Source organism: Photinus pyralis, unplaced genomic scaffold (genome assembly GCF_008802855.1).
Source record: "Photinus pyralis isolate 1611_PpyrPB1 unplaced genomic scaffold, Ppyr1.3 Ppyr1.4_LG2, whole genome shotgun sequence".
Taxonomy (NCBI): Eukaryota; Metazoa; Arthropoda; class Insecta; order Coleoptera; family Lampyridae; genus Photinus; species Photinus pyralis.
In genome coordinates, this window is record NW_022170403.1 from 1,848,328 (window position 1) to 1,869,054 (window position 20,727).

The window sequence follows — 20,727 nt, forward strand, 5'->3', positions numbered from 1 at the left end:
GATTTGCACGATAATTACTAACCTAAATGTAATGCTATTTGGTATGGTTGGAAAGCATTTTTTCAGAGCTTTCCAACGACGTATCACACATGGGGGGTCACTATTTAAGATTTAAAAGTTGGGGTGGCTGGGGCGCAGGGGGTTGGAGGGGGTGCGTCGCCAACTATGTCATTGTGATTCCCCCTCCGAATTACCGAAACGGATTTTGATTTTTTTAAATATCTCGTTTATTTACTAAGATATGCGGGGTGGCAAGTTTTCAAATTGTCACCCTGTATACAAACAATATATAGTTTACACAAAAAACAATGTGGTTCCGCGATATTTAAAAAATTATAAAACGCGATTAAAAAACTGATTTATATAGGATAATCAAATATGCAACAAATTTTGGTTTCTATGTATGTAGGCAAAGGTATCTGTAAGTAGTTGGAAAATGTACAGTTTTTAATAAATAATAATAATAATAATAATATAACATACCTAATCTTGTTTTTGGAGTTCATGTTACGTCGCCGAGCGCTTGACACAAAACACAAGAAGGAAAAAACATACGTTTATATCAAGGCAGTGACGAAGCAAAACCGCAATGCGGCGTCCCATCTCACACGAGTCAAAACTTACAATTCAATGTTGCCATTTTTAATAGTGTATGGTTGATTGCCTAAGTGGCAGTAAGTTCCCGATTATCATTATTTTTGTCAGTGATCGTACCTCTGTCTATAATTTTCCGGACAGGTAAATGCTGAGATAAAATGGAAATTTGGTTTTTTCAGTCAGAATTTGATGCGTTCCTCTCAATTTCCTATGACAAATAATAATACTACAAATGCTTCTACCATTACAAGTCTGTATTTGTCTAGTGAACTATTGCTACATGCTACATCCTGAGCACATCAATTCAACCCATTATCAAAGAGTATAAAATAATACAAAGATATTCCATACTATATAAATGTGTTCATATTTTGAAATTCAACTGCCAGAGCATTGCTAGTCCATCGAACTATAGGGTTCTGCAGATCCTTTTGTGGCTATACAGATAGCGAAGTGCGTCAAATTTAATTTAATACTCTATTTGCAATGGCAGAATGGCAAAAAAAACACATTGTATATACATGACGAAATTGACTGATTTGTGATACATACTGGCCATTTTGTTCCACCGAACGCACAAATAGTGTATAACTTGCAGCAATAATTTAACTCAGTTAAGGATACTTTGATGCTAGAAACATAATGCAAAATCGGCTGTAAAAATCTGCAGTTACCTTAAAACTTTGATATTGTTGGTTTCAAAATATAAAAAGCACACATAGCACTGATTTTCTTTATATTCGATACTCTTTACTATTGTGTAAATACAAATTCTAAATTTGTTTATTCTTTTATCTCTGGTAGTGTAATTAAATACTATACTCTTAACCTGTTCAGCAGGCGAAGTTCTTAGAGTTGACCCATCCGTTGCAGCTGTACTGCCCTCGTCGTCTGACCCACCAGCTGAAACAGTGGTATCACTGTAATGACCTCCTTCTGGGGCTTGCCCAGCGGTGACCTGTAATAATTCAGCAAAGAATTTCTTTACAGACTGCAAGATTTGGTGTCACAAAACATAATCCAAAATTACACTGAAACCATGAAATGGAATTTACTTATTTGTTTCCCCAGATACCAAGTGTGATAGAAACTTAATGAAGATTATATTAATATGATGATATTAATTTTAAAAGAGTCAGTCTTGAAGATCAGGTAATACTAACTTGTAAACTATGCAGTCCTTGTTGCACTTGTTGCATACCTCCACCTAGCTCATGGTCTTGTAAACTTAATGCAATCGCCAGCTCAACCATAGTTTCATCATCAGCATCAGGTGGAATATCAAGTAATGGGGGATAACCGGCAGCTCCTCCGAGCAATGCTTCAAGAGGATTAATATTATGATTATCAATTGGAAGTACTGGCTGTTGGAGTACTGAAATAGATTCCACTGTATCAACATCGTATGTTACATCTCTAGATTGAGCATCGTCTTCTTGACTTGATTGAGGAGTCGTTCTTGGTGGTTTATCATCTTCAGATTCTATACTGGTTTCTAAAAGTGAGCCTTAAGAGAACGGCAATACATGAACTAATTACATACTTCCTGGTGTTCCGCAATGCGGGGGGCTCGGAATAAACACACGGCGGCGTCTACACTTTGGTTTCAAAACGCGATTTAAAGCTTGCTTGGCACTAAACGCAATCACGAGATCTTTGCACAAAAGCAATTGTAGGTAAACAGCAATTGTTACATTGCTATATGCATCACAGCTATTAAAAGCATGGACAATCTCGACTAAAGCATGCACTATTTGTTCTGTGTGTTTAAGACCGGGCACAACAACTGGGGCTAAAGTAGTATTCTCAGGATTGTGGGAGTGCAATATCCAAAGAACATCCATTAATTGCAGCAAAAGATGTTGGTTTTTGCTGGTTTTTATTTTTACATCTTAAATGAAAAGTTGATTGAAGCGTCAAGTAATTTTCATAATCTTACCAAGAGGATCATCCAAAACTACATCCTGTATAGAGGTTTGCGAATCTGAGAATTTGACCAAGTTTTGAGGACGAGTGACGGCCATCCCTCTCACAATCATCACAAGTCGGTAATAATTTTCGGCATCAATATTTGCATAATTTTTCGGATGCATTTCTGTCATAGATATTAGTTCTTCAAGCACATGTTGCAGTAATGCCTGATCCTACAAGAAAACGGTTAAAAACGAAAATAAAAAAACCTTTTAAAATTGTCACCTTATAATTGTGATAATTTTGCTTAGATGAATGCAGAGCAGATAAAAGGCTTTTTGAGTGCATTTGCAAAGACGGTGGTGATGCGAGAGTGAGTAACTTGGTGGCGACACTTATGGATGCAGGTTTGTACTGGCTTAATTTATCTTCATTTGTATAAAGGGAAAAAGTTCCATCTAGTACCTCTAGTACTCCAACAACCAACCTATGGATAAAAAAAAGTATTATGTCAGAAATATAACAATAAACACAAATACTAAATTATAATTGGACAATCTTCAAAAAAACATGTCCAAAGATAACAATCTGACGTACTTTCGCAATAACACTTCAGTCCCTAAATCTGCCTTAAAAGTTGATATATAAAAAGACCTTACAATAAACTGTTTACAACCACATACATCAAAATAAAACGATCATTTATTAGGTAAACTTCCTACTATTTTCGAATGGAAATGCAATTAAACATCTAAATTTTGACAGGCCACAACAAAAGGCTCCCAATCATTTAAAATGTCAATTCATTAATAAAATTTGAGGTAGAACTTCATTTGAGTACGCTCAAAATGTGTGTGAAGCTTTTCCACTGTAATGATTCACTCACCTTTCAAGTGTTGACAATGGAATGGGATTAACAGTTTGTTCGGAATCAATGTTTGTGAGTGAAGTCATTGCAGCAGTTGCAGAGGTAGTGTTTGTGGTTTCTTCAGTTTCTTCTGGCCAGCCGAATGCTTCCTTTGTTTTACCGTACCTACATCAAATAAGAATATAAAATATTAAATTTAAAAAATCTCAATGAGTTCAATACATACACTTTCAAACTATCCAGAGTAGTCACTGTTTCCGGATCCTGTGAAGGTCCAAATAGTACAGTTACCTTTTTATCGGCTTGTAAACTTTCCTCTCGTGTAAATGGAATATCGTACCAACGACTGCGGGTAATTGTAATTGTGATTATCCTTCCAAATACCTCTATGAAAGATGGTGCTCGATGAGGATCCTGAGTACCTACTAAAACACGTAGTCCTAAAACATTTCATGTGAACATTTCGCACAATTTTTAGCTGATTTGACGCACCGGTCATGACTACATTATTATCAGAGTTTGTTATGTCAACGTTAAATCCTAATGGTTTCGTACATGTTATAGAAAGTCCTGCTGTGTTCAGCCTATGCTTTAGTTGGGACATATTATACACCTGTAAGAGATCAGCTCCACCAATTTCGATATCATTCATTGGTTGGCAGTGTTCAAAGAAATCAATTGGGAATGATAGAGAACTAGAAGTTTTCCCAATTTTGACAACTTTCTTTTTACGCGCTTTCACTGGCGGGTGCATAATAGCAGGTTGAATAATAGGAGACATCCAAAAACCTTCAAGAACACATATGGTAAAGTACTCAAAAATAAATTTAGTGTACCAACCAGTTTGGTCCATATTAGCCATGTAAATTTTCAAACTACCATCTTCGCATAAAAGTATAAGTGTTGTACGTTGTTCTGAGCCCGAATGATGACGAATCGCGACCATGTCAGTGATTTTTGATTTTGAAGGAATTATTTTTATTTCTTGAATTGCTATTTCATCTGGTTTTAGCATAAGGACTACAGGATTATTACCTAAAAAAATTAGAAATTAGACAGAATGTTCCAACTAAAATTGGCACCCCCTAATGAATCAATTTCCAGAAAATTAACGAAATATACATCAAATTTGTATAAAAGGATGACAATAAACTTAAAATCGTTTTCAATATATAATCCTCTTTAGGCACAAAGGGGCAGTGTGAGATACTGTTTGAATGCTTATTCAAAAGTTCAATAAAATTGTTTAGTCTTACTATAGTCTTACCTATAATTTTATGGAATCATTATGTTTCATTGAAATAACCTTGGAAATAACATTCAAATTAAGATAGGAGAAAGCCGATTTTTATTTCCGTTTAAAGTAACAATCAATGGCAACACATTGCCTAAAGTAAACTGTCTTGAAATGTGTTTCACTAATAATGGCCAGTATTTTAAACATCTGATGTAATTATTTTCCTTGTTTTGTTGCCTCGAATTTATTTTTTTTTTTTTTAATTCATTACAGTCTACTTGATTAAAATATAAAAACCGTTGATATAACTGGTATCTTATTTTCAATCTTATGCTATGATAGCTCGTTGAAAAGACAATTAAAAAATCTATCAAATAATCTAAAAATCCAATATGGCGCCTATTTAACTTTAGGAAGTTGGTAAATGTTCCTCAAAAGTAGCCATCTTGAATTTTTTTACATCAATTCTAAATGAAGCATATCAAAGACAGTAACTTTTATATAAAACTTTTTTTTATATCTCTTATACCTTCGATAATATAAGAAATGACCAATTTTAGTTTTTTTGAATTTACGTCGAATCTATTGGACATTGTAAATTTCCACAAGGCAATTTTAAATAACCATCTAAAAGAAGAGAAAGTTTTTGCATTTGCAATACATGAGAAATGGGATACGAATTTCTGTAAAACATTTTTGGACTCTTTACATACAGTGCGATCAATAATGAGTTGCTGCGCCGCTTCAATAAATTATGACGGTAGTAATCATTTGCCGCAACAGGCGTGATGCAAAAATACTAAAACATAACCTTAAACTTCAAACCAAAGTAAACTTTTGACGTTTAACCATATTTAATCTAAATCAACCATTTAAAAGCACCTTGTGAGTTTCAAAATTATGTGAAACTACACAAATAGCTAATTACTACAAAAATTGAAACGATTTTATTTGTTTTACAACTCGTTAATATTGAAGTAATTGCGTAAATTACATGCACACTATAACAACGGTTCCAAGTGCTCGCCACCATTATTAAGACAGGGATCCACTCTTTTCTCCATGTTTTCGAAGACGGAATGTAACTACAGTTGCGTAATGTTTCAAACGGCAGCTTTTATACCTGCTCGTAATTTGGCAATGGTGTGTAAACGGTTCCGAATACGTTGCAATCTCGGAAATTTGCATTAAACGAATTGCATGCAATAATTTACACGGCTTTGTAAATCTGGACGATGAGTTCTTGTAACACGGTTACTTTAAAGGATGAAAGTACAATTTTCTCCAGACAGTAGTGCGACACGTTCCGTATGAGATACCCGTTTGTAGTAGCGGCTTTTTCGGAATTTGCTCAAGAGGTTTCTCGAAACTCCTGTATACACAAACCTATGGAGTACTGCCAAACTCAATTTTCGTCTTTAGCCCCATTCCGGAAACAGGACTGCAAAAGCATCTTATTCTCTTCTAAAGTAAAAGGCATGTCGGAGTAAACCTATTACCTTTTACCCGCTACAACTAAAAAAACGTTTGTTTATAATTTATAAGCAATTTACCGACCTTGTAAATATTTGAAAGAAACTCGTTTTGAAATGGAGGAAAGTAACAAGAATCACAAATCGGAATTATAGGTTATGTTTTTGTTTTGTATTGGTACACATACACCTGGTTGCGGCAAATGATTACTCTTATGTGATATCTCCCTGTATTAGGTAAAAAATTGATGTATTTATGAAAATAATGGATATGTTTTGTTTATCTTATTTTTTAAAAATTCAAATATTAATAATTTAATTTATTAAGGATCCTCAGATCCTTTATAGTTTTGTATTGTCGTCCGTCCGTCCGTCCGTCCGTCCGTCCGTGTGCGCTCTAACTCTTTTTAAAAGTGGCCGATTGTGTTGAAATTTGGTATACGGGTACGTTGGACATTAAGAACGGACGCTATTGATTTTCAGGAAGCTGGTTCAACAGGAACAAAAGTTATACGACTTCGAGTGAATCGGGAACAGGAAAAACTGCGAACTCAATATAATAAAAATTAACATATTTCATTCCCTAGGTCATGTATCGAGTTCGGACTTTCGCTAGATTATTCCCTATGACTCTTAGATGTGTAACAATTCAATATAACTCTTCTCTGTGGTCTCGGTCAAAAGTTTTAGAGCAAAATGTACCCAAAATTATTCTTTACACATGAATTTAGAGTTGTAAAAGCTTTCAAACGCATTATCTTGATGCTGAAAGAGTTGATAACGTGCACGTTTGATAACCGCATGTGTGTGATTCAAAAATGTTAAATTATTTTTCTGAGGCCACATGGATTTTGATCAAAATATGTCAAAATCGTTAATTATGCACAAAGATCGTTGGGAAAAAGACTACGCGCATTATCTCAATGCCCAAGACATGAATTTGATGCATTTTTGGCGACCACGTGGATTTTGATCAAAACATGTCAAAATCGTTATTTATGCACCAAGATCGTTGGGAAAAGACTAGGCGCATTATCTCAATTCCCAAGACATGAATTTGATGCATTTTTGGCGACCACGTGGATTTTGATCAAAACATGTCAAAATCGTTATTTATGCACCAAGATCATTGGGAAAAAGACTAAGCGCATTATCTCAATGCCCAAGACATGAATTTGATGAATTTTTGGCGAAAACGTGGATTTTGATCAAAACATGTCAAAATCGTTATTTATGCACCAAGATTTGGGAAAAAGATCAAGAGCATTATCTCAATGATCTAAACATGAATTTGATCTATTTTTATGGACCACATGGATTTTGATCAAAACATGTCAAAATCGTTATTTATGCACCAAGATCGTTGGGAAAAGACTAGGCGCATTATCTCAATGCCCAAGACATGAATTTGATGCATTTTTGGCGACCACGTGGATTTTGATCAAAACATGTCAAAATCGTTATTTATGCACCAAGAGCGTTGGGAAAATGACTCATTATCTCAATGCCCAAGACATGAATTTGATGCATTTTTGGCGACCACGTGGATTTTGATCAAAACATGTCAAAATCGTTATTTATGCACCAAGATCATTGGGAAAAAGACTAGGCGCATTATCTCAATGCCCAAGACATGAATTTGATGAATTTTTGGCGAAAACGTGGATTTTGATCAAAACATGTCAAAATCGTTATTTATGCACCAAGATCGTTGGGAAAAAGATCAAGAGCATTATCTCAATGATCTAAACATGAATTTGATCTATTTTTATGGACCACATGGATTTTGATCAAAACATGTCAAAATCGTTATTTATGCACCAAGATCGTTGGGAAAAAAAACCAAGAGCATTATCTCAAAGCCCAAGACATGAATTTGATGCATTTTTGTTAACTATAAAATGTATTTTGTAAGATTAAAATAAATTGTCGTTAAAAGTGATTGTAATACTGAGGATCCTTCGATATTTCGTTGTATCGGTTTATTTTATTTTAGAATACTAGTCCAGCTCTGGTGCAACTGGAACTAGTATAAAACTGAAAATCACTTAGCCGTATGTGCTCAATGAAAAAACCCACATGTACACTATTTAAAAAATTTACTTCTGTTAAGTTTCCCATATAATAATAAATATATATTCATCCTGTAAGACAAACAAAGTGTATAGGACAAGTCAATTAAACACAAAAGACAAACATTTGACATTTAACATTTATCTGATGAAATAATCGACTCAGCTCATTGTTAGACACCCTGTATTTTGGATCTGTTAACAGAATTTTATCTCAAAAGGACATGCCGTGGCATATTTAGATTAGAAAGAACGCTACACACATTTCCTCTTAAAAGTGGTATTTTCAAATTAAATTTGCTCGATGTATATCATGTAATCTTTTGCCAGGGACCGTATGCTTGAGTCCGCTCGACCAAGTATCGCATGCGATAATAGTGAAATATCGAATATCGCATGAATCAGCATTACCTGCGCAAATTGTGTTTTGTTTATATTTGGAGCACTCCTCTTACCATTTCGTTGTCTCGTACTTCGCTGCAGTTTTTTTAAATGAGAGACGATAAACGTCTTGGATATGCCTCTGCATACGGTTATCGCATGCGATATTTTCATTCGAAATATATCGGGTAGACTCGAGCATATCTTCCCAGATGATAAATATTGCGATGGTTTGAAGTGAGAAATTGAGACATTATACTTACTGCTTTGCATTGCACAGCAAATAAGGCCAGGATGGTTGGGTATTTCAGTCCACTGGCAGAGCGGTTGCGGTGTAGGATTTTTTCCACCATTGCTTTTCGAACTAGAATTAGCCGTTGCAGGAACAGTAATTGGAAACACAACTGTGAGACAATTGCTTCGTGGTGTTATTGGGGAAATGAAACTCTTTCCTTGTGTGTAACTGTAAAACAATAAACCCAAAGTATGTGAGTAGTATATGCTAACACCACCACCGGCTACTTGACCGCTAACATCCTAAAAATTGGGAAATGTAAAAACACGTTCAAACTGTCAAGAAAATTTACCGTAACATCTAAATCGAATACTTCTAAAGTATTGGTAACATAGAATGACCCATGTTTTGCAGAACTTTCTTCATTCAAAATTTCCGTGTAAATATGGCCGGGTGACGACATTAATAAAATGTTGTAAATTCCATCTTCATACATAAAGGTACAGTCCCTGATTTTTCCACTTGGTACCAGAAAATAGTATTGGGGGCTCAAAGCGTCTTTCACCAAATCATATATCTTGACAAAATCTGCTGTGACTAAAGCCAACTTTGTCTGTGATCCAGGTAACCATAAAGATTTAATGATAAAATTCCCAGTCTCTAATTGGGGATGTAACACAAGGTGATCCGCAACAGATCCGGTTGGTAGGAATGTTAAAATGTGGCAATCTTTCAGTCCGCAGACTGCCAATACGTCCTCATTGCAAGGATTACTTGCCAAAGTGAGCACTGTGAAAGGAATCGGGGCGGACGCTAACCTGGTGAGTGTGAGTTTTCGAGTGGATGAATCCGCCTGCTTAAGTAAAGCGGATAGTTGTAAAACCGTAATCTTTCCCTTCTCATGAGATACTGCAAGATGCTGTCTTTTACCGTGTGTGGAAGACATGCAACACATTGCGACCCTTCGTAGTATATGTGCAGATAGTAATTGTCGAATGGTTTGTCCTTGTTCGCCGGCGTAGCTCATACGAACATTCTCAAACGCTCCCTCTTGGGAACCCAAGGTGGGTACCATTAATTGATCTGTGTGTATATATTTCTTGTCCGTGAAGTGAAGTTGTTGTAAGGCTTTCAGTGCACGGCTGTGACACCCAACCGGAGATGTACGATTGCAAGCGGCTTCGGTGGCAGGTACCAAAGCTTCTACCAATTCTATTAGCGTACCAGGTATAGAGGATCCACCTAAGTAGTTTAGTAGCCACTCTCGAGACCCTTCCAATTGTTTAACAACAGTTCCAACCTTTCTATCTTTATGAAACTGACTACTCTCAAAAAGAATGGGAGACGAAGCTCTTCTTCTTAAAGAACTTGTAAGCATGCTTTCGGAGGAATAACCGAATGTGCCTCCGGAATTTGTGGTATTACCTGGTTCTCGTTCTACAATGGATTGAGGACTGCGCTTCACCAAGGCTTGACAAGTTCCATCTTCTTTCGCTCCACAATCACAAAAGAAATTTCCGTATTTGGCATAAGTTAACTCATGACCTCTGTGACATACCCGTGCACACACAGAGCACACTCCGACACCGTCTAACATATGGCATGTATGGCAATGATACCAATGCTGATTCATAAACTCTTGCTGTGTAACCGTAAAAGTGCATAATTTATTACACAAAGCATCTTCATCAGAATCGTCCCCGCTATCATCATCATCATGCAATTCATCCAACCACTCCGAATCCATCTCCAAAGGAGTTTCACCTTCCCAAGGTGGGCTGAATGCTCGAAAACTACTTTGATATTGATTTGTTAAACAATTCACAACATCTCCGACGTAATCCAAAAGACAGCACACCGCCTCCAGCATCACAGAATTCTTCGATAATTCGACATTGCCAGTTAATTTATCGACAACTTCTTTTTTTGTTAAATAAACTTTGCAAATCTCCAACCACTCGGCAGCTGCAGGAAATAAACTAATGTGACCCTTGCCTAGACCAGCATCAGCCAACATTGTTATGACGACCATCAAATCGGTAAATCCGGCTCCTTCCAAAGCTGGTGATAAGATATGCGAAGCGACTGGTAATAGTGCCTTTAAAATGGTAACCGCAACGTCTTCCGATACATTACTGCTTTGCTTTACAATAAATGATGTAAGTGCCTGCAGCAACTGGCTATTTTCTTGTACTAACGACTTTTGATCATCACTTGGACTCGGAGAGGGATTTGATTCGGAACTGGCGACACGATTGGAATTCCATTGAATGTCATTACTTTCCCCTGTCTTACCATTACCCTTAGATGTTTCAGGTTTAGAGGGTACTGAAAGAGTTGGTGTTTGGATATTTGACGATGACGAACTGCTCGTCATATTTGTTGGGCCCAAAATAACATGTCGTAACCACACCTGAAGTTTGTCTGTCTCCACGTTAGCCAATTTGCTCATACTGCTGCATAAGTAATTTAAACTAGGATCCGTCGAGCTTTTTTCGGCAGTTTGAAATAGTTTGTTAAAAAAGTGAAGCACTCGAGTACTGTATTGCTGAGACATTTGGGGACTGGACACAGACATTAGGACTTTCACCAAGTGCTTATCGCCGGTGAAAAAACTTTCTAAAGCTTGTCTACCGGAAGATTTTTCTAAAATTTTTTCATAGAACTTCAAGCATCCGTGCAACATTTTTTCGTCTACCCCCGCATTGCATGTATTAGAAGATGTGTAACTGACAATCAATTTGTAAGTGTGTTCTAAGAAGTGAAGATAAACTCTTTTCTGGTGTTCATCTGTTTCAGGATCCCCAATCATCTTGTCTAATGTCTTTGAAACATTTTCAAATAAAAATTCAGTTCTTAAATCTAGAGTAATGAGAACAAGCAGTTCAATTGCTTTATTCTTTGTGTCTGTATTGTCAGTTTTCGGGGCATGTTGACAAATAAATTTAACCAAGCATTGCAGTAATCTTTTAAGCGATAGATTGATGCTGAAGTGAAGAGACATCGATAGTGTTGAAATGTGTGTGTCCACGATTTTTAGAATGTAACTTTCTGCAGGGATTACATCATTCAGGTATGGCGTCTGAAAAACGAAATGAATTAGTTCAACTTCTGATATGATAAAAATATACAAAATCAATTAATAAACATAATCAGTTCGGTGAAACTTCGGTATAATGACATACTTAACTAAAACAAGTCAAACCGTTTTAGGAATAATAAACATTTCAATATGTGCATGTTTTATGCATAGTGATTAGTGAGTGAGTGTTCCAGCATCTGCAATCCACTCCGCGCTTGTCATTGATTCCTGCTTTCAAAATTGCTTTTGCGTCGACTGTACATTATTTAGCCGCATAAAACTTGTTTGATCAAACAACAGACCATGTAATTTGAAAATAAAAAAATTTGCTGTGACTAGCACAGATACCATCCGCACACGTGCGCATGAGCGATTTTGCCTTTGTATGTTTTTATATATTCACGTTTAATGAAATAAGTTGCAAGTTGTTACTTTTTCGTTCTATTCAATTCGTAATAAAAAAAATTACATCTCGAAAAATTAGAGCGATGCCAACTATGCATTATACGTATCATTAATTCAGAGACATAACAATCCTCCCTCCTTAATTACAACTATAAATTCAAGCGGTTTGGCGGTAAACGCAATCGGCCTGATCTACGAAGAATATCTGCTGAATCTGGTTGTACCAACGTCGGTTCTTGGTCAGTTTCAGACTCCTGTTGCTGCGGCGATTGTTGCCAAGTATTTGATTGCCTATAAGGTGTTGATTGACCAACCGGTAATCTCATGGGTGAAGTTGAGTCAATCACCGAAGAATCGGTAGAAACACACGCTGGTCTTGTCTCGGCTGATTTCGACATAATGGTTGGATGTGGTTGCGATGTACTTGGTGCGGCTTCTAAGGCCGAATCTGAATGATCTGCATGGGTATCATCTCCTCCTTCACAAAGCGTTCGTCGCATCTGGTTTACGTGACACTTTCGATGTCTGCCATCCACTTCTACATCATAATGTGTAAGGCCACATCGTGCGAATACAGTCCCAAATTCCCATTTAACTCGTAAGTTTCGGTATGACCGTATCTGTACTTTGTCACCTGATACAAATTCTCGTGATACTGGTTCATTCGACGAATTTTCATTCATCTCAGTGGTCAGATCTCGTTTCATGAGAACCAATTTGGTTCGGATTTGTCGCCCAAACATGAGTTCAGCTGGACTTTGACCTGTTGTACTGTTCGGTGCCTTTCGATATTGTATCAGCAGGCGATCCAACTTCAAATCCAAATCACCAGGCTCATCTGCCATGCAACGCAAACCCTTCTTCAGCATTTGCACATAACGTTCAGCCTGCCCATTACTTGCTGGATGGTATGGCGCCGTGAATTTGTGGCGAATACCATTTTGTTTCGTAAATGTGTCCATCTCGTTTGATCGAAATTGTGGGCCATTGTCGCTAACCATCGTAACTGGAATACCAAACCTAGCAAACGTCCTTCTCAAAATTCGAATCGTAGTTTTCGTGTCAGTATTCCTCGTAGGAAAAATCTCCGGCCACTTACTGTAAGCGTCGACGATCAATAGAAAGTTCGTGTTCATGAATGGCCCAGCATAGTCTATATGAATTCGTTGAAATGGGAACGATGGAAACTCCCACGAATGCACTGGAACTTTGGCGGCTTCCTTCTGAACCAAACAGCAACTTCGACATTTCTTTACCGTCATTTCAATATCGGCATCAATACCATTCCAAAAACAGTAACTACGTGCCATAGCCTTCATCTTCGTCATTCCCAAATGAGCATCGTGTAATTCGTTCAAAACTGTTTGTTGCAGTGATTTTGGGATGACAACGCGCATACCATAGAAAATGCATCCATCGTGCATGTTATACTTCGTTTGTGTTTCGTTCGGGTTCGATGAACTACTCTCCAGTTCGTGGCAAACTTTACGCAATACTTCATCTTTAATAGTTTCTCGTCGAATTTGTTCTCGTGTTACTGGCATGTACTCTATCTGCTTCGTTTAAAATATGCTTGTTTCGTCTTCAGCAATCTTTGTTGGTTCTGGGAAACGTGAAAAATAATCTGCATTTAAATTTTCGTGCGTGCTCCGATACTCTATTGTATAATTGAATCCTGACAAGTATATTGCGTAATTCAGCATTCGCATTGCTGAAAGCGTTGGTAGTGCCTTGTCGGGGTTAAAGATCGTCACTAGCGGCTTATGGTCCGTGCGCAATACAAATTTCCGGCCGTAGCAATATTGGAAAAATTTGTTAATGCCCCAAAAAAATTGCGGTTGCTTCCTTATCTATTTGGCTATAATTTTGTTCGCTTTTCGACAATGTTCGGGATGCAAAGGCGATTGGTCTTTCCATTCCATTGGACATCTTATGTGATAACACGGCACCGAGACCAACAGATGATGCATCAGTTTCCACGATCAATGACAATTTCGGGTCATAGTGCATCAAAACCCGGTCGCTGGTCAATTCTTTTTTTATTATATCAAACGCCTTTTTGCATTTATCTGACCAGATAAATTTAACCTCCTTTCCCAGGAGACTGTTCAACGGTTTTATCTTTGTAGCCAGATCGGGTATAAAACGGTGATAATAATTTATCAAGCCCAAAAATGTACGCAGTTCCTCGACGTTTGTAGGTGTTGTAGCATTGCGTATCGCAGTGGTCTTATCATCCAGAGGATGCAGGCCCCTCGAATCAATTCGATGGCCCAAATACTTCACGTTCGACTTGAAGAATTGGCACTTTTCCTTCTTCAAGTGCAAATCGTTGTTTCGCAGTTTCTTCAGTACGTTTCTTAATCTTTGCATAGTTTCTTCGATCGTTGATTCTTGCACGATTATATCATCAAAGAAACAGGCTACCCCATCCAATTCGTGCAGTAGTTGATCCATAAAGCGCTGCCAAATATTGGGTGCAGTCTTTACTCCGAACATTAATCTATTGACCTTGTAAACCCCTTTTTCAGTACTTATGGCTTGCAACATTGCGCTATGTTCGTCAACAGGCATGTGTAGATACGCGCGACTGACATCATGTGTACAGAAAAATCTTCCCCCGCTCATTTTCGCAAAAATATCTTCGATCCTGGGAATGGGGTACTTGTCATCCTTCAAAAATCGATTCAATGTCACCTTGTAATCCGCACACAAACGAATGGAGTCGTCAGATTTTACAATCGGAACCACGGGTGTTCCCCATTGACTGTGAACAACCTTTTCAATCACGCCCATCGCCTCTAGTCGATCAATTTCAGCGTTCACACGATCTTTCAAGGCATACGGTACTGGTCGAGCTCTCCAAAATTTTGGTGCGGTGTTCTCTAGCATTTGTAAATTGCTCTCCATCGCTGGAATTCGACCTAATTTATCATCGAAAACATCGCCGAATTCCTTCAAAAACGACTTCAACAATTCATCGGAATTTGCTTGCGTGACCGTGACCTCGTGAATTTCTAAGTCATTCAGCGGACGTTTATGAAGATCCAGGATCCTAATCCACTGTCGGCCGCAAATAGAGTCAACATGATCTCCCACAATAAATAAGCGCCCAATGGTTACTTTGTTTCCAAAACTGATCGTAACATTACATGTGCCCAGTGGCTCAATTATCTCACCAGAGTAAGTCCTCAATCGAGAAGATGTGTCGGAAATCGAGAGCCCAGGACACACCTTCAAAAAATTTCGATAAGACATCGTCGAAACTGCTGCCCCCGTATCCAGTTCAAATTCACAATTGTTCTGTTCCACCTGGATGTTCACCATAAACTTGCCACTCCCTCCGCTTTTTACGCCGTGCATGTGAAAAATATTTCCAATCGTATACATTTCAAATTGATCGTCTTCAACGATGTCATCATTATCCTCGGATTGCGTTACTTGTCGAACTGTTTTAATGTTTCCCCCCTGCATACAAACGGTGGCAATGTGGCCTACCTTCTTACACTTCGCACAAATCCCATCCTCGTCGCCATTTTTATATATTCACGTTTAATGAAATAAGTTGCAAGTTGTTACTTTTTCGTTCTATTCAATTCGTAATAAAAAAAATTACATCTCGAAAAATTAGAGCGATGCCAACTATGCATTATACGTATCATTAATTCAGAGACATAACATATGTCTATCTGCATTCATTATAAGAAGGTTGTAGATGGCGCTGTGTTTGAATATAAGCCTTAGACCATAATACGAGGTCCGGCTATTATATAACGAGACTGCGCGCGCAGAACGCGTATCAGAAGTGTAGAGGGGGAAACGAACACATCGTAGGAAACCTTGAAGTGTCACCTATTCCAGTCCAAAAAGACGTTTTTGTGCGTTGAGTAGTATTTATGCTATTGCGTTTTGAAGCCAGCGTGTTTTTTTCTCGCGTCGTACCGCAAAACTTGACCCCAGAACAAACACTTGTGCGCCACCAGATCTGTTCAGATGTTCTTGAAAGGTTAGTGGAAGAGCCTGGATTGTTGCAAAGGTCATCACATGCGAGGAAACTTGGATTTTCCAGTATGATGTTGAAACTCCGAGAATGAAAAAAGCAAGGATGTCGAAATCCAAATTCAAAGCAATGCTCATTGTTTTCTTCGACATGAACGGCGTCGTGATGACTCAATGGGTTCCAGAGGGTCAAACTGTGAAACGAACTTATTATTTGCAAGTCCTGGTAACACTGCGAGGGCGAGTTCGTAGGAGACGGCCGCAGTTATGGAAAGACAAGTCGTGGATCTTGCATCAAGACAACGCAATATTGCAAACTTGTTAGTTACAGAATTGAACTGAATGACACTTGAACAGTTTAGTTTGTTAGAATGTATAGATAGTAGTCGGCTGAGGGTAATTGTCAATTAATAAATAAAATAGAAAGTTATCATTTGATTGAATTAGTTTGTATTCATCTTCCACATTAAAACAAGAGGTTATGGGCTATCTCAGCACATTGTGAAGTGGTTGGTTTTTGGTGCAGTTTGAAGAAAAACGTTTGTGAGCCGAAACTTAGAAATTTGAATTACATTACACATCAATCAAATGGCAGATGAGGAAAAATTTGTGTTCCGACAATTTGATGGACGAGAATTTAGCAATTGGTATTTCCGGCTACAAGTAGTGCTAGAGGACAAAGGAATTGAAAAATGGTTGGAAACAGATGCAGCCAAAGCTGTAACAGAACCTGATATCCGTGAAAATAATGTGGAAATTGCGAAAATCATTAAGGAAGATCGCGCATGTCGTTTACAAATAACTCGTCGTGTTGCGGATTCGCATTTAGAGTATTTGAAGGAACGGAAAACAGCATTTGCAATGATACAGTCGCTTCGTACAACGTTTGAAAGAACAAGTATAGCAACAGAAATAAGTGTAAGAAAGCGAATGTTACTGCTACGTTGTGAAGATTCAAGTAATCTAACTGAACATTTCCTCAACTTCGACAAATTAGTGCGCGAATTAAAAGCATGCGGAGGAGAAATGGATATGAGAAATTTAATTGTCACATTATTTTTGACTTTGTCAAGGAAATATGATATGGTGGTCACTGCTCTTGAGACGATGGATATTAAAAACTTAACAATGGAGATCGTTCGCTCGCGTCTGTTAAGCCGGGAATACATCTGACAAACGTTGTCATTCGTTCGCGTTGCCAAACATTTATGTCTTGCGTTCGCCATGTGTGGACCGCGATTCGCAGCGATTTCAATATGGTACAAATCACTACCAGTGCGAATGAATGTTTTCCATCGGATGTCGGTAAAAATTAAAAGATCAAAAAGAAATGGCAAGCCACAAGTGACAGCAAACGTTGCTATGTAGACGCGTTTTAAAGCGTTTAGGTCCAGTCTGCTTACGTTTTAGTACGAAAAGGTCGATTTAACTGTTACGGGGAAATTTTATTCAACAATGACCGATAATCAGTTAATTATAGCGAGTACTTCATACAGTGTCATAAGTACAATTTTAAAACGACAAAAAGAAAAAAAGAAAAAAAAACAGAGAAGTGTATGGATGCACGAGTTATATAGAAGTAGAGGTACATACGATGGTATGAACCTTTGTAGTCGCCATTTCAATAACAAAAAATAAATTTTTACAAAATAGCACAAATGCGCGCGAATGTGTGGAACGCTAGCGTATGCACTGGCTCGGCACGCGTCTGTCGCTCATGACTGTTACCACAAACGTTGCCAGATGATGGTGAAAACGGGTAACAACGCGAACGAACGCGAACGAACGGCAACGTTTGTCAGATGTATTCCCGGCTTTAGACGAAGAGAGCAAATCGTGCAATTTGGATGCAGGTCAAAGTAGTTCAAATAGCATTGCCATGTATGGTGGTGTAATACGTTGTTATTTTTGCAAGAAAGAAGGTCATAAACGCAACGAATGTCCAAAGTTACTTCAGAAGAAGAACGGTAGATCAAGTAAAATAAACAATGTGAATTTGAAGAAAGGAAAATCGAATTTGGCAATTAGTGAAAATGCGGTAGATGATGTGGCGATTGTTGCTGACACGAGTACATTTGCCTTTGTTGGCCACACAAAATCATCAATTTGCTTCATAATTGATTCAGGTGCTTCTGAACATATGGTGAACGATCTATCATTGTTCAATGAATTATGGGATTTGGAAGATCCAATTATTGTAGGTGTTGCGAAAAGTGGCGAGTCGATTCAAGCATACAAGCGAGGTATAATCTTAGACCATATAGTACATGGACTGCTAATTGTAACTAAAATATGGTCAAGGACATCGCCTGGGTATGTGAGTTTCAGGGTAAACGAGTCTGTTCGAAGTTGTCCGATGAGACACGATTTGAGACTGTCAACCTATAAATTCACAAACGTCAATTAATTAATCGCCTAGATATCCCAAAAAAAGCAAACTTATTCTTATTTGTGAACGTATAGCAAATAATGAAGAGTATATAAAAGCTTCCTGTACTACGCGGTTACTAGAAAGCTGCTCTTTACGCGATCCGAGTGGTGTTCATACGACCTTAGTTTACCCTGAGATTCACATACCCACGACTACAGTGCCCTCTATCCGTGACCACCCATTTTGTATTGAAAGCATAGGGCTAATAGCAGTCCATGTACTATATGGTCTAAGGGTATAATTCGAGGAACTGTTGTTGTGAATGGAGATGAAAAACGTTGTACACTGACTAATGTACTTTTCATCAAAGATTTGAAATATAATCTGTTTTCGGTAAGCCGATTGGAGGATGCTGGTCTAGAAATGATTGTGCAGAATGGATTGGTCCATATTATGCGGGGTACAAGTGAAGTAATCACCGGTCGGCGGATTGGACGCTTGTATGAATTTGAAATGAAACGCATTTTGAATGAAAACGTACACGCGGTGATAAAATCCAATGGCAGTGTAAAGCAAAGTTTAAAACTATGGCACAGGCGACTAGCACATATGAATTACGCCGATGTAAGAAAAATGCCATCGTTGGTTAACGGTGTTGGCGTATTAGTTGATGACGCGGATACTATTTGTGAACCTTGTATCATGGGCAAGCAATCTAGAAAGCCGTTCGCCAATTTAGGCGGAGCGCGATCAAAGCGTACGTTGGCTTTGGTACACAGTGATGTTTGTGGGCCGATTTCACCATGCACATGGGATGGTTACAAATATATGGTGACATTTATTGATGACTTTACTCATTTTATGGCAGTGTACCTTATCAAAGAAAAATCGGATGTCTTCACTATGTTCCAGAAATACAAATTAATGGCGGAAACGCATACTGGGCAGAAAATAGGCGCGTTACGTTGTGACAATAGAGGAGAATACACATCTAATCGGTTCAAGGCACAATGCGAAGCATCTGGCATTCAATTACAGTATTCGATTTCGTATACACCGCAACTAAATGGTGTCGCGGAACGAATGAATCGAACGTTGATAGAGAGGGTAAGGTCCATGCTCGAAGATGGACATATGGAACGCATATTTTGGGGTGAAGCTGTATATTGTGCAACTTTTGTGATGAATCGTAGTATAACTCGAGCGATTCAGTCGGTTGCAACACCATACGAGCTTTGGATGGGGAAGAAAACAGACATTTCAAAATTCCGTGTTTTTGGTTCGCCTGCATATGTACATATTCCTGATCAACTTCGTAAAAAGCTGGATGCAAAATCAACCAAGATGGTGATGGTTGGTTATGGAGTTAATGGCTATCGACTTTGGGATTCTTCAAAGAATCGAATTATTGTAAAACGTGATGTAATATTCGATGAATCAAAACGCAATGAATCATCGAACATATTTTACGAGTCAGATCAAGCGAAGAGTGGTGTTGACGAGGCGGAGATTGACGATGTTGGAGATAAAACAACGTGTAAAGGAAAGGATAGTATTGATTCAGGCGGAGTAATAGATGTTGGACGAATTGATACTGAATTTGATAATCAAGAATTATATTCTGGCAATGAATTAGCACGTTCAAGGCGAAAGCGTCAACCACCAAGTAAATTCGGTAGCTGGGTCGACAGTTCGACAATTGAATTAAGATACGATGATGAGCATGAAAATTATCTATCCACATGTTCATTTAATACGGACGAATGCTTCTCTGCATTTGCACTAAATGCAATAGCATTCATTGATGATGTTTCCATGAAATTTGGAGACATTGCAAAACGAAATGATTCTGATCAATGGATGAAACCGGTCAATGAAGAAATGAATTCTTTAAAAAGAAATGAAACTTGGTCCCTTGTTGAACGACCATCCAACCGTGCTGTCATTACTTGTAAATGGATATTCTCAAGGAAGCGGAATGCTGCAGGAGAATTGGAAACGTACAAAGCAAGGTTGGTCGCTCGTGGGTTCACGCAACGAGAGGGGTTTGACTTCAATGAGACCTATTCACCGGTGGCGAAAATCACGACTGTACGT

At 38.0% G+C, this 20,727-nt stretch overlaps 1 protein-coding gene across 3 annotated transcripts in view; it reads right to left on the reverse strand.

The window, feature by feature from the left end:
• LOC116162676 (E3 ubiquitin-protein ligase UBR4) overlaps positions 1-20,727 on the reverse strand; it is a 59,947-nt gene that overhangs the window by 19,524 nt on the left and 19,696 nt on the right. For all 3 annotated transcript variants that reach the window (XM_031476339.1, XM_031476338.1, XM_031476337.1), the window contains exons 15-25: positions 9,126-11,855; positions 8,802-9,075; positions 4,217-4,411; positions 3,869-4,165; positions 3,603-3,816; positions 3,395-3,541; positions 2,794-2,995; positions 2,537-2,741; positions 2,141-2,488; positions 1,761-2,092; positions 1,427-1,555 (exon numbers count right to left, since the gene is read on the reverse strand). In XM_031476339.1, coding sequence (XP_031332199.1) covers positions 1,427-1,555; positions 1,761-2,092; positions 2,141-2,488; positions 2,537-2,741; positions 2,794-2,995; positions 3,395-3,541; positions 3,603-3,816; positions 3,869-4,165; positions 4,217-4,411; positions 8,802-9,075; positions 9,126-11,855 — 5,073 coding nt within the window. The remainder of the gene's footprint in view (positions 1-1,426; positions 1,556-1,760; positions 2,093-2,140; positions 2,489-2,536; positions 2,742-2,793; positions 2,996-3,394; positions 3,542-3,602; positions 3,817-3,868; positions 4,166-4,216; positions 4,412-8,801; positions 9,076-9,125; positions 11,856-20,727) is intronic.